Source organism: Telmatherina bonti (genome assembly GCF_933228915.1).
Source record: "Telmatherina bonti genome assembly, chromosome: 17".
NCBI lineage: Eukaryota > Metazoa > Chordata > Actinopteri > Atheriniformes > Telmatherinidae > Telmatherina > Telmatherina bonti.
The window spans coordinates 16,698,312-16,715,975 of NC_136615.1; the positions used below are offsets into that span (position 1 = coordinate 16,698,312).

Below are 17,664 nucleotides of genomic sequence, written 5' to 3' on the forward strand. Positions count from 1 at the left end.
TGTGAATTTTGCCGTCATGATTGCACATCAACCCGCCAAATGTTTTGACACGAACGCTCGACGTGACGATCAGATGCTGTTATTAGATGTGTCACTCACCGGCGCAGAGAATATTTCACTGAAGTCATCATGACAACACAAATACAGAAAGAATAAATCATTTCATCTTCATACTTTTGCATATTTTGTCATCTTTACTCTAATTATGATAAATCTTGTGTTTATTTAATGTCATATTTAAAGGCTGTATATGTGGTGGACTTCAGAACAACAGGATCAGTGCACGAGTCATTGTTGGTCATTTCCCATGAAAGCATGTCAACAACAACATTCTCATATATATATATATATATATATATATATATATATATATATATATATATATATATATATATATATATATATATATATATAATGCACCACAGCAATATACAGAACCAACTTAAGGCATTTCACTGCAGGTATTTAAGATAAAACAAGGCCTGTGTGTGTCTTAACCTTTTCATCTATTAATGAAGGAACATTTTAACAAAGCCACATTTTTTTAGATACAGTATTTTACTTCTACAGACATATGCAGTGATACTTTTTTGTTTATTAGCGATATTTGGACTTTATTTAATTAATTTTAATGTAGTCTATTAAATGTAATGTAAAAAATAATATATAATCATAGTTATGTAATATTTAATCAAATATAGCTGTATTGTCTTTTCCGATTTGGCGCAAGGGCAAACGTGCAAAATACAAATTATTCATTTATGTTCAGTTATTTATTTTTCAGTGAGTGGTAATGTATTGGATGACTCACTAATATCCACTGAAGTGGTTCATTTGCAAATATACAGTACCATCTTATTCATGAATATGCAAGAAAAAAGCTTGTAGTCAGGTGTCCTATATAGTGGCCATTATGCATGAAAGGGTTAAAATAATCAAACAAGCAGGAACGCATCAGAAATGGACACAAACACACCGATCTGTCAGTAAGCAGACAAGATGGGACAGAATGTATATTTTGACTAAATAAAGAAGTGAGCGGTAAACAGAAAACCAAGGCTTGTGTTGCAGACCTAGAAGTGTATTTCTGCAGTGCAAGCTGTGATTTGTTGGGTGACTAAAAGATCTGGATGAGCAGAGCTGTCTCTCAGAGGCGTAATGCTGCTCCAGTTGATTTCAAGGACGTACTGTTGTAAGAGCACGTCTGTCGCCTCTGTCTTCATAGACAACGCAGCCTGCAGCTGGACAGCTGGTTGCAGCACACAGTCAAGGCCAACCTGCATCACTCTGATCAAGCGGCTGCTGGTTTTATGGCTACAGGCTGGATTATTCCACCTTTTAAACTACATGTCTATAGAAATGTTCTCATCTGGTGTAGCAAAAATAACAGAAGATGTAAAATCCTGAAATCCCTGAACAACACGCGCACAAATGATTGCGAGCTGGATGACACATGCTTTATTTCACACTTACACACAAACACACTCTTGCACAGACACTGCTGCTACCGTTGTCAGGGGGATCGACTGACTGTCTGTTTTTGTCCCACTTACTCGTGAGATAATGAGTGTGAAGATGCCTTGCAATCCATCTGCGCTTTAGGCATCACAGTGTGTGTACAATGTCCGAATGTAGAGTCTCAGTTATATGTTTTTTATGAAGAAATTCATTGTTTATTGTTACATTTTAATTATGCAGTTCCATGTTGATATTACCACGTTCTTAAATATCCAGATATTGGTGTGCAAGAGAAAGCAGGTTGTGGGGAAGTGTGTTTAGGAGAGAAGTTGTTTGACATACTGGTATGATTGTTTCTGAAGGCTTAAAATTCAGGTAAATTGAGGTTTGTGAATGCATCACAAAAGGTGGCATTCAGCTCTTCAAATGATGTCCAATAAAAAAGAGATTTATAAGAAAAAGCATCACATGGATTAAGAAAAAGAATACACAAATGTCAAGACAAAATATCACAACAATGTGTGTTCATCAGCACTCAGGTTGCCTCTGCCAGTTATTAAAAAAAAAAAAAAAAAGGATATTTGTTAAAAAACTGGATTATTAAGTAGAAAAACCTTTAAGAATCCATCGTCTTTGCATCAGCATCATTCACGCTGACTCACATTTCCTGATGCAATTTAATGGATAAAGCACACACAAATACATTTTTAATAAGGTGTCAGCAGACAATATGAGTGGATCTTGTTTCCTTACTAGCTTCTCCAGTAGCAAATTATTGATCGACTGGTTAAAGTTGGTCATGATAGAAAACTCATCCATACATCTTCAACCCCCCCCTCCCTTCTAAGAATAACTACTTAGGACCCCTCAGGTGCTTTTCGGATACCAATTGTAAGCTTTCTGAAGCCTCTCTGGAAACATTTTCTAGATCTGTTGTTAATATTTGTTCTCTGTTTTTGTCATTCAGTTTTTGTTTTGCTGCTGATATTTACCCTTGCTCTTAAGATTCTGTTTTACTTTCCATCGCTAGAGATGCACATTTTATTTTAAAGACTTCAGTTTGGGTAAATGAACTATTTTTTCCTTACACAAGTCTTAATTGGATCTGTAGCACATCCAGTCTGGTTGTTTTTATTTACCCATTCACACAAACACTCGTGTACCAGTTGTGATGGGTCTGCCATTGGGCAAGGACTCAATGTCGTGCTCTGTGATGCTGGATGTGCAGCCATATGGAGGGGCAGAGTATCAACAGTCTTTGGGATTGGAGTAAAATCTGCTCTTCTGTATGAATCACAGCCTTCTTTGGATCTAAACCTTTTCTGCTCGTATACATGCAGGATAATAGATGTATAGTAGATGTATGCAGTCACAACTACCCTCACCAGTCAGTTTTGTCATTTGTCATCTTCGGCGTTAGAAGCTGAAACTGATGTATCTGCCTGGGAGTATATAAATGTCTATTATACAACAGCCAGCCAGTCATGCTGCTATGTATTGAAAAGTATGACAACCAGTGCACCAGCATCTATCCAAATCAGGACAAATATCATTTGTTCAAACTTTTCTGTGTGCAGTTTGTGAAATGTTTGGCTTTTTGTTGTGTGGTGGAAGATTTTGCTTGTGGTAATTCTCCACTCTGTTTAGATCACTGACCGCAAGCTCAGACAGGTTTAATAATAGTTTCCAAGGTGAGCTTAATTAAAAGAAAAATACTAAAAGAGGTCATTTGACATTAAGTCATGGTTTCCATGCAGTTTGGGGGGAAAAGAAGGATCTTTCTGCCAATGAAAAACTTGGAAACGTCCTACAATTTGCAAAAAGAATGAAAATATTGGACATTTTATGCAACGTTATGGAAAACTGTTGTACTGTTAAATCAGTTTGCATTCAGATTAAACAGATTCAGTCAGATTATTGGACATCAAGGAACGTCTTCGTCTGCATCGTATTGAGAGAGCAGATGTTAAAAAAAGACTGACAAGCAGAAAAATAGATACTTCTGGTGTCTATGAAATTTCCAGCAACTCTATATACAGTATACTCACAATTATGCATAAAGCTGTACGTCAGGCACCCTTAAGCAATGCTGACATAAATATTTGCAGCGGGCTCAGAAATACATGAAGTTTTATTCAACAGTGGACGCAGTAGATGGTCGAGAAGAAGAAAGTTCAAGATGGTTGGTGGGATACTGCCATGTTCCAGCTACGTCAGCAATGTGATGGAGGGATGTTTTGGAATCATGTGGTGGAAGATGGCAAGCACCTTAAGGGTGCCTGAAGTTGTCAAAATAACCTCTCAGTTTGTAACAGACCGTTTTCTGCCAGGGTATAAAAAGGAAGAACTGGACTTTTGCAGTAAATATACCAGAAAATCTTTGCCTGCAATGAGTGAAAGCTTTGTTGTGATGGCAACCATCATCCGCTGAGCTCAACACTATCAACACCTGTGGAATATCCTTAAAAGCTAGGATCAGTGAGGGAAGAGGGGCAGGATACCGCTAAAGAACAACTTTGAGAAGTGGTTCTGTTCTCCTTAACCCTATAAAGTCAAACGTGCCATATTTTATACACAATTTATATTTTATACACACATTTTGTGAGGTTTTGCTTTGCTTTATGGTAAAAACTTTGCTCAGATCATAAATACCAGGAAGCAGAAGATTATGATCTAATAATTTAGACACGTCACATGGTAATAAATCATAAATATCCCTCCTAAAATATGGAAATGTTTTTTTCTTCCCATTTTTTCATGGTGAGAAAATCTTAAGCTGTCATGGATCCACAGATAGTTGATTTAAAGCCATCTGTGGACTTACAAATGTAGTTGGATGACAGAGTTGTTGAGATGACGGCAGCGAGATGCTTCTGTTTTAACATGTAACTCAGTCTGTAAAAGGATTCTTTTTTTTGAAAATATATTGATGAAATGTAAAAAAGACCAACAGGTGTACATTTTCAGAACATTTTCATGTTTTACAACAGTTATGGTTAATAATTTAGAGCACTGTATTTAGGGTGATTATATATATATTTTTTTTTTAAAAAAAAAAGCTATTTTAAGCTAAAGTAGTTTTGTTTAGTGAAACCTAGATTAATATAACCTTACATAATTTGACAATTTTAAAAAGTACATTCACGTTCTTTTACTTTGAATATTTAAGGAGAAATTAACAAAAACAATATATGTATAAGAAAGAATTACTGAATGTCTATGAAAATGGTTGAACAGACTGCATACATGTACTTATTTCATTGTGAAGCACCTCCAAAGATTACTGAAATACATAATTCACTCCACACTTTACATATTTTATTTAACATCCAAATAAGTTTATGACACAGCAGTTAAGCTGAATTGTACTTTACATGCTAAAAAATACAATATGAATGCACAAAGAGCTCAGCACTTTATAGTCCATCACAAAAAACAGTTTACGGACAAAAATAGAGATTATTACGTTTCCATCTTCCATAAATCAATGTAAATTGTTCATATATATATATATATAGAGACACTTAGGTGTTTGTTGTTTATTTCCATATTTGAGTTACTTGTATAGCCACACAGTCGACAGGAAGACACACACACTCACGCTCACACACACAGAATGCGATCAGGTGGCCTTCTCAGTGGGAGGGAATCACTGCAAACGACAGCTGTACACTGATGACACACACCTGAGGTGCCTTTTGGAACAGAGGACGCACAAATACACTCAAACAACATCTCTCAGTCGCAACATCTACACACATTTACTGTAAAGACATACACTCGAACAGAAACGCACAGATGCTAAGCACAGACTCCATGATGGACTAGAAAACGAGGCACGACGGGACTTGGCAGAGCGACATGGAATGTTTCGGTCACGGATCTTTGATTGTGAAGCTTTCAAGCCATTTACTCGTCGGTGTCCTCCTGTGAGGGGGAGACAAAATAAAGAGGTGGGCAATGGATCTACTGGTTTGCATGCAGGGCGATGAGGTCACCCCACTGCATAACATTATATCCCAGACATTGTAGCTGATGTAACACTCCACCCAGTGTCAATTATTTATTTATGAAACCTGGCTGCTGTCATGCAGGGCTCAAAGGCAGTCTGTCCTGATGTCTCAGACTCTTCTCTAATGGATGATTGTGAAATAAATGTGAGAAATGCATATTAATTGTAACCTAATTCCTAAGCTGTCATTAACCGTCATATTGTATCTGTATTTTCATTGTTACATCCCCTTTATGGTAAATTCAAGATGTGACTGACTGTAGCCATCATATGAAAGTGTGCTTGACCTTTAGTCAGCGGATCGCAAACAGAGCAACACAACAACAGGTGGTGTGTGATTGTTCTAACCTCTGTGACCTCAGCTGGGTCAGAATCAGCTGGTGATTCTGTGGCATTTGGTACTGCTGAGGGGTCCTCGCCCTGGAAGAAGACAAAAGCTCATTTACATTTTGTTCATGTTCGACATATCACACCTTCCATTCAATTTTCTAACTAAACCACACACCTCAAATCTGAAATTTAGAATATTTTACCAATTTTACACCCAAAGTATACTTAAAAAAAAAAAAAAACCAAACAAACATTGGCATGTATAGACGAGCTGCTTAAGTCCTCTCCCCTTCCCAGTATTAGCTTGTTTACTTGCAGTGCTATAGAGACAACACATAAATACATGCAGTTATATCCAGTAGTTAGGCTTGGGAGCTATGATAACATGAAGGGATTGCTTTACGCTGTATCCTGCAGGCTGTGTTGGGCTACAGTTTTTTTGTTTGTTTGTTTTGTTTAGTATTTTTGGCAATATCACTTCCTGGTTCACACTGGCTAATTCATCATTTTTGACTAGAAAGCAGATGTGAACCAACACAGTGGGACTGAGAATGAGCTGCAGATGGCTTTCAGACAGGTAAAAAATAGATGAGTCTCCTCTCTTTAGGAGTCAGTTTCAGACTCCTCAGGTAAAGATGTTGCAGTTGGTAAATGTGTTTGTGTCAAGGAAAAGTTACCACCACTTTTTGTTTTTCTTTTAACAGGACCAGCTCCTGGATAGTGCAACCCCTTCTGAGAGATATTAAAATATAAATTGTTTTGTCGATACATGGTGGTGGATCTGTTGGTTGGCCAGTACCAAGGCCAGTAGGAAGGGTCTTCTGTCAAATCTGCCCTCCCTATTTGCCATTTGGGCTTTTCGTCCTGCTACTTTGTCACTTCCATTTCTACTACTCTGTCAAGCTTGTCCCATTCTTAACACAGCTGTTTGATATTTGGATCCCTTTTGTCCACGTCTTCATGATGCCAGAGAAACAAATACAGAAACTAGAAAAGATTTCTTTCTGTGAGCTGAGTGATTATATTAAAAAGGAGCAGCACTACTTGATTAAGGTTTAGGGGGAAGAACATCATGATTTGTGGGTTAAAACTGAACCCTCCAATATGATATTTTACAGAACTACAGTGAAGGCTACCTTTATAATGCAGGTTTACAAACACAAAAGCCAATTTAAACCCGATTAGCTAGTTCTGATGTGCAATTAGATGTCTGATAACATAACTGATAATCGATAAGTAATTTAAAAGAGTGAAAATTGGTGAAATAAACATTTGCATTTACAGTGCATGATACTGCCTTCACAAAAGCAAGCAGGGAGGTGAATTAATCCAGTTGGGAAATAGAAGTTTGTATGTAAACAACACAGAATTTCCCAAATGTTGCACCTGGATTCACTGAAGGTCATTCATTTCACCAGTCATTGTGATAGTCGCTCACTTTGAGTGAGGGACCTGCTTTTTTTTTTTAAAAAGAAAAAAAAAAAAAAAAGAAAAAGACAAGGCTCAAAGCGCTAATGAAAAACGTGAGTGACGCCGTTCCCGACTCACCATGATTACACTTTGCCATTGAGCTGCCCTTCCCTAATAAGGAGTGGTCACAGTGCAGCGACACGTGAGATTGTGAGACGACCACTGATGGACGACGTGACCGTAAAGCAGTTTCTGCATCTACACCTCCTGCTGTATTTAACACCACCCTTCCAGCCTCCATGTGCTCACCTGGAAGGTGTGTGTGCCTTTGTAGGCACACGTACTTGCTTTAAAGGGGGGGGGAACATATAAAAAAAAAAAAAAAAAATCAAGCTGCATCTTTTCTGACACAAAGAGACACTTTTCCCTTTTTCTCTCCTCTCCACTCCTTCAGTTCCACTTGTCTGCCTCTTGGTCTAATTGGTATTTTCCATCATTCTACCTTTCTAATATGTCTGCATCGCGATGAGTCACCAGCAGCTGATGAATTGGTGAAACAACCAGATGAGAAGATTAATCAAGACTAAGCATTCCACCGTCCTCTGTGGGTGCGTTTTTATGGGTTTGTGTGTCAGTCACTGAAGGACTTTTTCGAACCTAGCATTAATTTTTTTTTATTTTTAGGTAAAATCCACATTAATGTTTAATGACTGTGAGGTGCTGAGAATGGTGGTTGAATGACAACAATCTGCTGCTCTTTGTATGTCAGTGTCCTGCTGAAAAACACTGATATTTTTCCCAATCTTGCCAGACTTCCCAATCAGTTAGGCTGCTTTAATTTGATGTCCATCTGTTTGTCTGTTCTGCCTGCCAGCTCGGCTGGTCAGGATTCCTCATAGGCTCATCATTTTCATCCTTCATGGTTTACCTATGTCGCTGCGTTGATGAGACAATTGTGAACAATCACTGATAGAAACTTGTGTAAAATGAAAATGTAAACAGTTCAATATATACACTGCATTGATCCGTTTATATTCATTTTGACAGAAATACTGCTTGCAGCACAGCTCATATTTTAACACAATATATTTAAAAACATATCTGAGGTCCAGCATTTGATATGTTGTTTTTGTGATTTATTCATTTTCAGTGTTTAAATCACTAACATTGCTGACAAAAAACCCCCCAAAAACAACTAAATAAAACTGTTTCCACTAGAGAGAGAGCCTATAAACAGTATATGCATTTCTTTTTTGTGTGTGTTTAAACAGCCACATTATTTTTTCCGTTCTTGATAGATACTGGAAGGTTATGCTCATTGGGCATTCAGTTTGTTGCAGTGTGCAACTTTGCCACTAGATGGCCCTATATACTCCTTTAAGAGACATTTCTTAGTTTTTGCATATTTTTCGGTGTTGTACTCTGTTGCACCAGCTAATTTGGCATCCAACCTGAACTCTGAGTTCTCTCAAGCAAGTAAAAGTCAATCTGATGTAGGGCTGCACAATTAATTGGATTTTGATCGTGTTCGCAATTTTGGTGGCCACAATTAAACCTGATCGCCAACAATATTTACAATCAAAACGCAATCTCTGCTGCATGCGTCTTTGATCACACAATTCTCAACCAGTAGTCTGCCAACCACCAGGGGTGAACGCGTGGCTAAGGCTTCATTATTGGATTGGTTGGACATTTGAGGTCCACATTTTTCTTGTTGCAGGTAAAACTAATTGTTTTGATTAAACAGCTGATGGAAATGGAAAAAAATACAAACATTTTTACAACACGTGGCAGTTGCTAGTTAGACATTAAATAGCCCGCTTCATTTCACAAAAACCAGACATTGTCTGCATTGATCCCTCCTGGCTTCAGATGGAGCTTCTTGTGGAGGATTTAACAAGCTTTAGACTGATGAGAGCAAGTCATGTCGAGAATGGAAAATACAGCTGCATCAACACACACACACACACACACACACACACACACACACACACACACACACACACACACACACACACACACACACACACACACACACACACACACACACACACACGTGTATATATATGTATATAAATATATATGTGTGTGTGTGTGTTTACAAGTGGTGCAATAAAAATACATATTTTTTCAGACACAATGAATGATCATGATTAATAAACGTGATTACAATATTGCTCAAAATAGTCGTGATTATTATTTTGGTCATAATCGTGCAGCCCGAGTCTGATGTTGACTTATCTTTTGCTCTGTCCCCTTTAAATCTTTCTCCTTTCTGCTCCTGATATTTTCTTGCATTTATTTGCCAAGTCAACCAAGGTGTGCATTCAAAATGGCTGGTGTATTGATTTCCAGATACTAGCATATAAGATGATGATGAATTTATTTAATATCTATCCATCTATATCTATATACATATAAATAAAAGGCACTTGCATGAAGCATTGTTGTATGGCATAGCTACTTGAGTTTAAAAAGAAATCATTGAAATGTTGTAGTCAATACAGAAACACCGACATTTTCAGAAAAAAAACAACAAAAAAAAAAACAACGAATCAACGTTGCTGCTGAAATGTTTGTTCGGCTTTCATTATACACAGGACCGTATTGAAAGACAGTAAAATACAAAACAAAAGAACTCTCTAGAGAAATGGTGGAGAGTCATTTCTCATGTTTGACTTGTGTCTCAACAGAAAATTGCTTGCTACGGTAAACTGCCTTTGCTTCCTCCTCTCTCCTTGACAAACGAATGCCAGACTGACTGATGAAGAACACAGGAAAGGTAACAGTATGTAACAGCTTTCATTTCAGAGAAGAAAAACTTGCAGCGAATATGAGAAGTGACAACAAATCACTCAAGGTCAGGACACCATTTTGACAAAAGGAAGCATTAGCTTGGAGCTACTATAGAAAATGGAAAGATTATTACGCTGAAAACTAATAGTCTCATGTATGTACAAATACTTTGCATTGATACAAATAAACTTCAGTTTATGGACAGACCTACAGGTTATGTTTTTCTGATTAAAGGCTTCTTCAGACAAGTGATTTACTAGAACTCCAAACCTCTGCATACACTCTTCTCATTGTAGAAATGCAAGCTTGAATATATAAATTGATTTTGAATTAAATTTTGATTTATTATGAAAGCAAAAAAAAAAAAAAAAAAAAAAGTTACCAGTTAAGATGCGAGCAGAAATTTGCTTTCTGAATTGCATACAACCCCATGATAAAAGGTTAAAAAAAAAAACAAAAAAAAACAAGGTGTCATGCTATTAAGAAACTGTCTCGTCCAGCTGTTAGCAAGCAGTACTAAAAGAAAAAGCAAAAATTATGTGGTTTGTTATTTCGAACTCCTGCAGTTTGTTTTGCAAACTCACTTATTTCCATGGCTGAACTACAACACTAAACCGGCAATTTTAAAGATGTAAGAAGAAACTGTTAGTTTATGACTTCCCATAATATTGAGTGAAACACAACATGCCACAAAAAAATTCTGCAGCGCTGTAAATGTTAGAGATTTTGAATAAATTTCTCTTGTTTTTGGGACTGAAGTGTGTACCTGCCAGCTGTAATAAGTTTTATTCTGCAAGATGCTTTAGGTAATGTATGAGCTGTGTTTATACACAATTTATATATATATATATATATATATATATATATATATATATATATATATATATATATATATATATATATATATATATATATATATATATATATATATATAGACAATCAACGGAAATTGGACTCGAATGCTTAAAGAAGTTACTTCATGTGTAATCAAAAAGGTCTGATCAGGCTACATTTGCTTCATGCATCCGCTGGTTAAGAAGGAAAAAAAAAAAAAGATGAAGAATTCCGTTTCATTTCAGTTTAATTAATATAAAGTGGCCCTGCGATGGACTGGCGAGCTGTCCAGGGTGTACCCTGCCTGTCGCCCAAAGCCAGCTGGGATAGGCTCCAGCTTCCCTGCGACCCTGAATTGGAATAAGCGGTTCGGAAAATGAATGAATGAATGAATAATATAAAGTGTATTTTTCCTACTTGTTTGGCTGGATCCTTCTTGACCAACCCAGTGGCAGCGACAATGTTGCCTGCACCTTCCACAGTTTTCTGGGCCACAGCGGTAACCCCGGTAACCACCGCTCCACCCACCTGAGACACTCCAGACACAGTTTTACCAGCAACTATGGGAAAAAAGGAGGAGATAAAGAATAGAAGTGAGGACATTTGAGCAGGCTGTACAGATCCTCTATGCCTGCGAGGATTGTGAACATGAACATGACACAGATCCTACAAATACTGGATTTCAAAGCCATCTGTGCTTCTGGATGACATTAATGGTGAAGCTGCTGCTCTTTAATGACATGCTCAGGAAGTACTGTGGCTACTAGCTGTTGCTTTTACACTCAATCAAAAGCATCAAAGGAAAAAAATCAAAGCATTTGCTTTCACGATTTTCTGCTGCTGTAACACCACCAAAGGTTGCAGTGTTCCTTTACTGATTTAAAATAAAAAAATAAAAATAAAAAAAAAAGATATTTTATATACACATATATATATATACACATTATATAATTTTTTTTTTTAATAGAAAAAAATGAGAAATAATGGAGTTAAAAAATATTCTTACAGATTTGTACAGAATAAAGCAGGACTGCCACCTGTGGAGTCATTTGGTTAACTGGCTTAGTACAAAGAAAAGCCTGGAGACATTTTCCTCTGCAGGCTTATTGAGTTTTCTTTGCCTTTGACTGTTCGAAGCAAAGCACTGTTGTGTATTTTTGCATTTAGTATGCTTCAGCGCATCTTAACATTTTTCCTTCTAAAAGCTTTTCTTGCAGCTTTCTGGGGAAAAGACTGTGCGTGTGTGACATTTGCAGTATCTAAGTGCCTAAAACTCACTGCGTTTCTTGATGTTTTAGGTGTTCCCCACACCAGTGCTTCCAAAGCTGATGATTAATGCAACCGCACAAATTTACAAAAGCCAAAACCATTGTTTTCCTCATATTTTACATTTATTTTCTAATCTTTTAGATTGTTTTTAGCATTTCAAAGCTGAATAAGCAACAAGCTTGGAGCAGGGGGAATTACATCTCACACCAATCCATCAGTGTAATTAATCAAGACTTGACAACTCACAGGGCATCATCTTAGCCTGCGTGGACTTCTGGAAAGCAGATTATCAGATCATTGCATGCAGATCGCTGACAAGACATTATGCCCCGACATATTTCTCTCATAATCTTTTTATAATCCAGCCTTTAAAAGCCTTAACATACTTTACTCGCAGCCAGCATATAGGAGACAACAATTCAGCAATCTCCCTGGGTGCCTGTATACATGCAGCTTCCCTCGGCTGCTTTGCTTGTTATGTGTGACAAATGGCAAGGCCCTGTAGGGAGTAGAACAAGTTGTGCTCAGGAAGATTGTAAAATATGACACTTATTCACCTGCAGGGTTGCAATATAACTCTCTTATGAACCACCTGATGATTCTTTAGAAGGAAAGGTTTACTTTACGTAGTATGTATTTTGTGTTTAAAACGTTTCCCAGACAGAAATAGTCGACATGTAAATTACTAAGAGATTCTGAAGACCGACAAGACTTGTATTAATACACTTTGTTACCTGTGGAGACTCCATCCTTTGTTTTAGTTCCTGAAACAAACAAGAAGACAAGTTATACACAAATATGACCACAGTAGCCGAAGACTAAGTATAAGTGTTATTGTCCTCCTTATATATTGTTCTAGATCACCTGATCATGATTCAGATGAATTCCCAGAACCTACCAACAAACATAACCCCATCCTTCGTCATCTCAGCGGCTCCAGTCACTCCCTGCTTGGTTTTCTCCGCCGCTGCCACGACTCCATCCTTGGCTTTAGAGAAACCCTTCATTAACGCGTCCATGGCGGCTTGATTGGCTCCCAAATAACACGCGCACACAGCTGCAAGGGTGTCAAAACACGCGCGGTGAGGAGGGGAGAAGTGAAACACTGGAATAAAACACAGAAAAAAAAAAACCCCAAAACGATGCCACCGCCCAGTGTTTCTCTAAGACAGGTTGGTTTGGCCGAGATTTGTCGTGTGGGCATATTTGAGCTGCCGATGGGAGCAGCTCTGTTTCGAGGCAAATCCCACCTGTAGGAATTGGTTACAACCTGGCAGAGAAATCATGAATGGGTTTACAGTTAACGCAAATAATGAAAGGGAAAAAAGGGTGGATCTTCAGGGTGGTATAAATGAAACAAAACAAACATTGCTTGTGGTTTTTCTTTTTAAAGAAGACAAGAGATGAGAAAGAATGTATTTCACGCACCTGTTTGATTCAACTTCCTTCCAAGCGAGAATGAGATGAGTCTTCCTGGATCACAGTGGAAGATCCTCCTCCCCCCCCCCCCAAAAAAAGAGAGCAGAAAAACGGGTTTAGGGTGTCCAAACTTCAGCTGCTCTGAAGGCGACACGTGTAAGTGTCCTCCACGGACCGACAGACACAGACAGCGAGGACGCACAGACGCTCCACAGGTTTGACAGACGCCTCCCACGGCACGGAGATGGAGAAAGAGCGATCGATCACTCACACACAGATTACGTGGCTGCTTCTGTACGTGGGTTGTCCACAGCGAGAAGGAGCATCACGGCTCTGCTGGCGTGGCTCTTTATGCGCGATTTGGTGTGAGTTCTGTTAACTACAGCTGCACGCCGCTTCCATGATTTCTGCCAGTTACAAACCAGTTTGGCCAGCGTGGAAATGCTTTCCCACGCTTTGACATGTGAAGCTACAAGCTGCAAACAAAGGCTAAATAAAATGGACTTAAGCTGTTATGCATCACATTACAGAGAAGCTTATTTTATTTCTAAAAAATAAAGTTCTTTCATGCCGAATGATGACGTTGCTTTATTGCATAATTTGCAACCTACTATTTTTTTTTTTTTTATATGACCTGCCTCTAATTTAATTATACATGTTTTTGATACCTAGTTTAATCTTTTAAATGTGTGTTTTATGCATAATATACATGTGCAAACTGTAGCAGATCTGGGTTGAGATATGGGTTGACCTTTTTTTGTTGTATCTTGATGACTTTTAATTTAATTCAAACTTTGCCCTATGTGCTTATGATAATTTTGTGTTATCAAAAACACACCTGCAGTTCTTCTGTCTTCTAGATGACCTGATTCATGTCATTTGGCTACTTGACTGCTTTGTTTACCTGGAAAACTTTATTATCACCACAAAATAACAAAGATTGAACAGCTGCTGTCCTGCTGACCCAGAAAATGATCTTTTTTCTGGCATTTAACTGATTTTCAAAGCACTGCCACTTTGAAATCCACTAAATCAGCATGTCAGTACTAAACTGGCCGCTACTTCCACTTTATGAAAAGCAGGTAAGTCTATGTATATGAATAATTTAAAGCAAGAGGTTTCATAATTAAACATCGTCTTTAGAAGAAGTTGATTAATGAGTTTTTGATCAGACCCCCTTTAAAGTACAAGGAATATAAGTATTTAGAATAGAAAGTTGATTTTCATATTATTGATTCTTTTTTACAGATCTCAGCAGCATGTTGGTTGTGCTTTAACATTTGGTGGTCTGGAAACTATTTTGCTGAAATGTTTGTGTATCATACTTGTTCTGGTGTATATTAAAGCTTTCTGCGTGAGGGGGGAGTCATTTTCTCTCATCAGTTTATTGGGAGCTTGTTTTTGTAGAAAAGTCAATATGAACTCAAGCACCAGATGACAAGTAAAAACATAATGACATATAAAGTAACATAGCTGTTAGTATGTATTCACCTGCACATCAACCTTGCTTATTTACTATGATCCTGCTGAGTCAATATTTAGATATAAATTTAATTTATTCTTCTGTCCTCTTTTGTTTGGGAGGGTAATGTCTTGAATTTTGCGTAAGGCACCTATTCAAATTCATGATTTCTTTGTTTCAGCAAAATAATTTTGATTTAATGACTCCTGCTTAATTTCTAATGGCATTCAAACTGTCACTCAGTGGTAAACTGTGTAATAACATGTAAGAAACCATGTAAAGATTTAACCACTAATTGAGAAAAAGTTAATAGGAATAATTTTTTAACAATACACATTGTAAAAAATTATTCAAAACTACAAATTTTCACAACTACATTCTCTCTATGGGTAGTGTAACTTGTCATCTATCCATCACTTAAGTCTGAATATGAGAAAACAGTGATATTTAAATGAAATCATTCACATTGTGTGAATAGAAAATGTATTAATCAGTGTAATATTTTCTTTTCTGTGACTTTTTTTTTCTGTTTTAACCCACCTCCACCTCCTCATTGACCTCTTGTAGTCCTGGTCTTTATGTTTCCCTCTCTCCATATATCTCTTTTCCTACATGTTCAACATTTGCCATCTATATGAGGAAATTTGGTTGCTAATTATGTGTGACTCAGTTCGAATCCTGTCTGGTGACCGGAAACATATAGTCAGACTTGCAAAGTAAGGTTTTACTGAAATAATAACCAAAGCAAGAATTTGTCTAGCAAATCGCACAAACATTCACATTGCTTTGCTTGATGCATTAAAACATGCAAATAGAGAGACACAAACTATTGTCATTTGGAGTTAATTTATCCATAGCCATGCTCATTATTTTTACAACATAAACACACATTAAAACGCCCCCCTTCACCAAATCTTGGTGTCTCTCATCAATTCAGGTGCATTTTTCTTTGCTAATCAGCCCTGCTCATCTAAAAGTCTGAATTTAAACTTCCTTTAAATTTAGTTAAAAGAAGATTTTAGGGAACACCTGAGCCCTGATGACAAATTTCTCAGTAAACAAAGCAGACTTCGACTGCAGTCATGGTTGAATAGGTTGTAAAGCCAATGTTGGTTCGTGGATGATTTTAATTTGTCACCGAATTTGTCGGACATGTCCGACATTAGCCTGGTGTACCAAGTGAGTAGCATTGAGCAAACACATAACCACAATGAGAATATGTGAATATATGCAGCCTCTAAAACCTCAGTTTTGAATTTTTGTGTTTTAATTTCTCATAGCTGATATGGATGATTAAATCCTGATGGGTATAAAACCTTAGCATTGTCTTTAAAAAGGTAGTGTTTTCTGAAGAAAAATGTTTACATGTCTCTTTTATGAAAACCTCCTTCCTCTAATGAGGTATCAGAAGCCTTAATGGCTCTCATAAAGGATGGTGGAGGCGCAGTAGTCCAAAGTAGTCAAATCAAGCTCATCTGTTGAGGTTAGTATCACAGCAGTGTGTATTATTAGACACTTAATTATCTGAGTAGCATAGATTTCTGAGCTTTTCCTTTTTAAGATGACCCAAGCTGCATTCAGTCACCAGTAAGGGGTGCTGAAGACAACTAACACTGCGATAAAAATAGTTCAGGTAGCTTTTTGGTCTTTAATCGCTCCGTGACTGGTGACCTGTCCAAACTTTGGTTTGGTTTGGTTCCAGCCCAGCTATGAGCCAATGTAAAAAGGTATATTTCAAATGAATACATAAAGTTTTGTTGCTATGGAAACACTTCATGTCTCAAGTCGTCTTACAAACAGCAGACTTAAATAGAAGGCAACTAGTGGCACAGATTTTTAAGGGCTCAACGTTGAACTGCATCTTCAGGGACACATTTTAATTTAGCTGTTTATAAAATTGTGTGTTTTTGATTTACATCATGAAATATGATGCGTTATACTCTATTTTATCATTAGCAAGAACACAAGTAAAATGTTGCAGCTAATTAAACCACAACAAACTGCATGAATGATGAAATATTGAATTAGCTCCTAATGTTGAGTTCAAGTACAACACGACGGTCAAGTTTTTCTGCTTTTGCATATGAAAAATTTCAACAAGGTTGTAAATTCAACAGGCTTTCATCAACTTTGGAAAATCCTGACGCTTGGATTAAAGATATGATGCACATGCAGTGTGATGCATGTGATGAGTATGATGTATGAGTAATGCTGCTGTGTTCATGGTCTGTTTTAGTACGAACACGCCTACATAATGGAAGTACTGCCACACAACAACGTGATTTATGACCAGAGAAATGAAACTCATCAGTCACTAAGACAGATGTTTGATTAGATGACAAGGAAAAGAGCACAATCAAAGGGATGTTCATAAAAGTAGGTATACACAAACAGTGTTGTCAAAGCAGCGCATTCCACTTGTTGGAGACTGCAATGTATATCGTAGTTGTATATACAGACATTGTCATGAAACTCAGTTTTATATTACTGTGCTGTCAATCAGATGCCACATTGGAGAGCCATTGTGGTTCCCTGTCATTTATCACTGGCTACAAGGGATGAACAACCTCATTTCTATCTGTCTTGGATTACCACGATGCAGTAGCAGCAAACACTCATAACTAAAAATGAACTGTGTAACAATGCAGCATTGAATTTTTTGAACCTATAAGAA

At 37.3% G+C, this 17,664-nt stretch overlaps 1 protein-coding gene across 1 annotated transcript; it reads right to left on the minus strand.

Annotated features, from left to right (window-relative positions):
- Positions 1-5,367: 5,367 nt before the first annotated feature.
- Positions 5,368-13,128, minus strand: LOC306768631 (uncharacterized protein; the record flags this gene model as incomplete). Its single annotated transcript, XM_079257039.1, has 5 exons — positions 5,368-5,385; positions 5,819-5,890; positions 11,258-11,400; positions 12,844-12,873; positions 13,008-13,128. The coding sequence occupies 5 exons, from the start codon at positions 13,126-13,128 to the stop codon at positions 5,368-5,370; spliced, it is 384 nt and encodes a 127-aa protein (XP_079113165.1).
- Between the last annotated feature and the right edge of the window lie 4,536 nt (positions 13,129-17,664).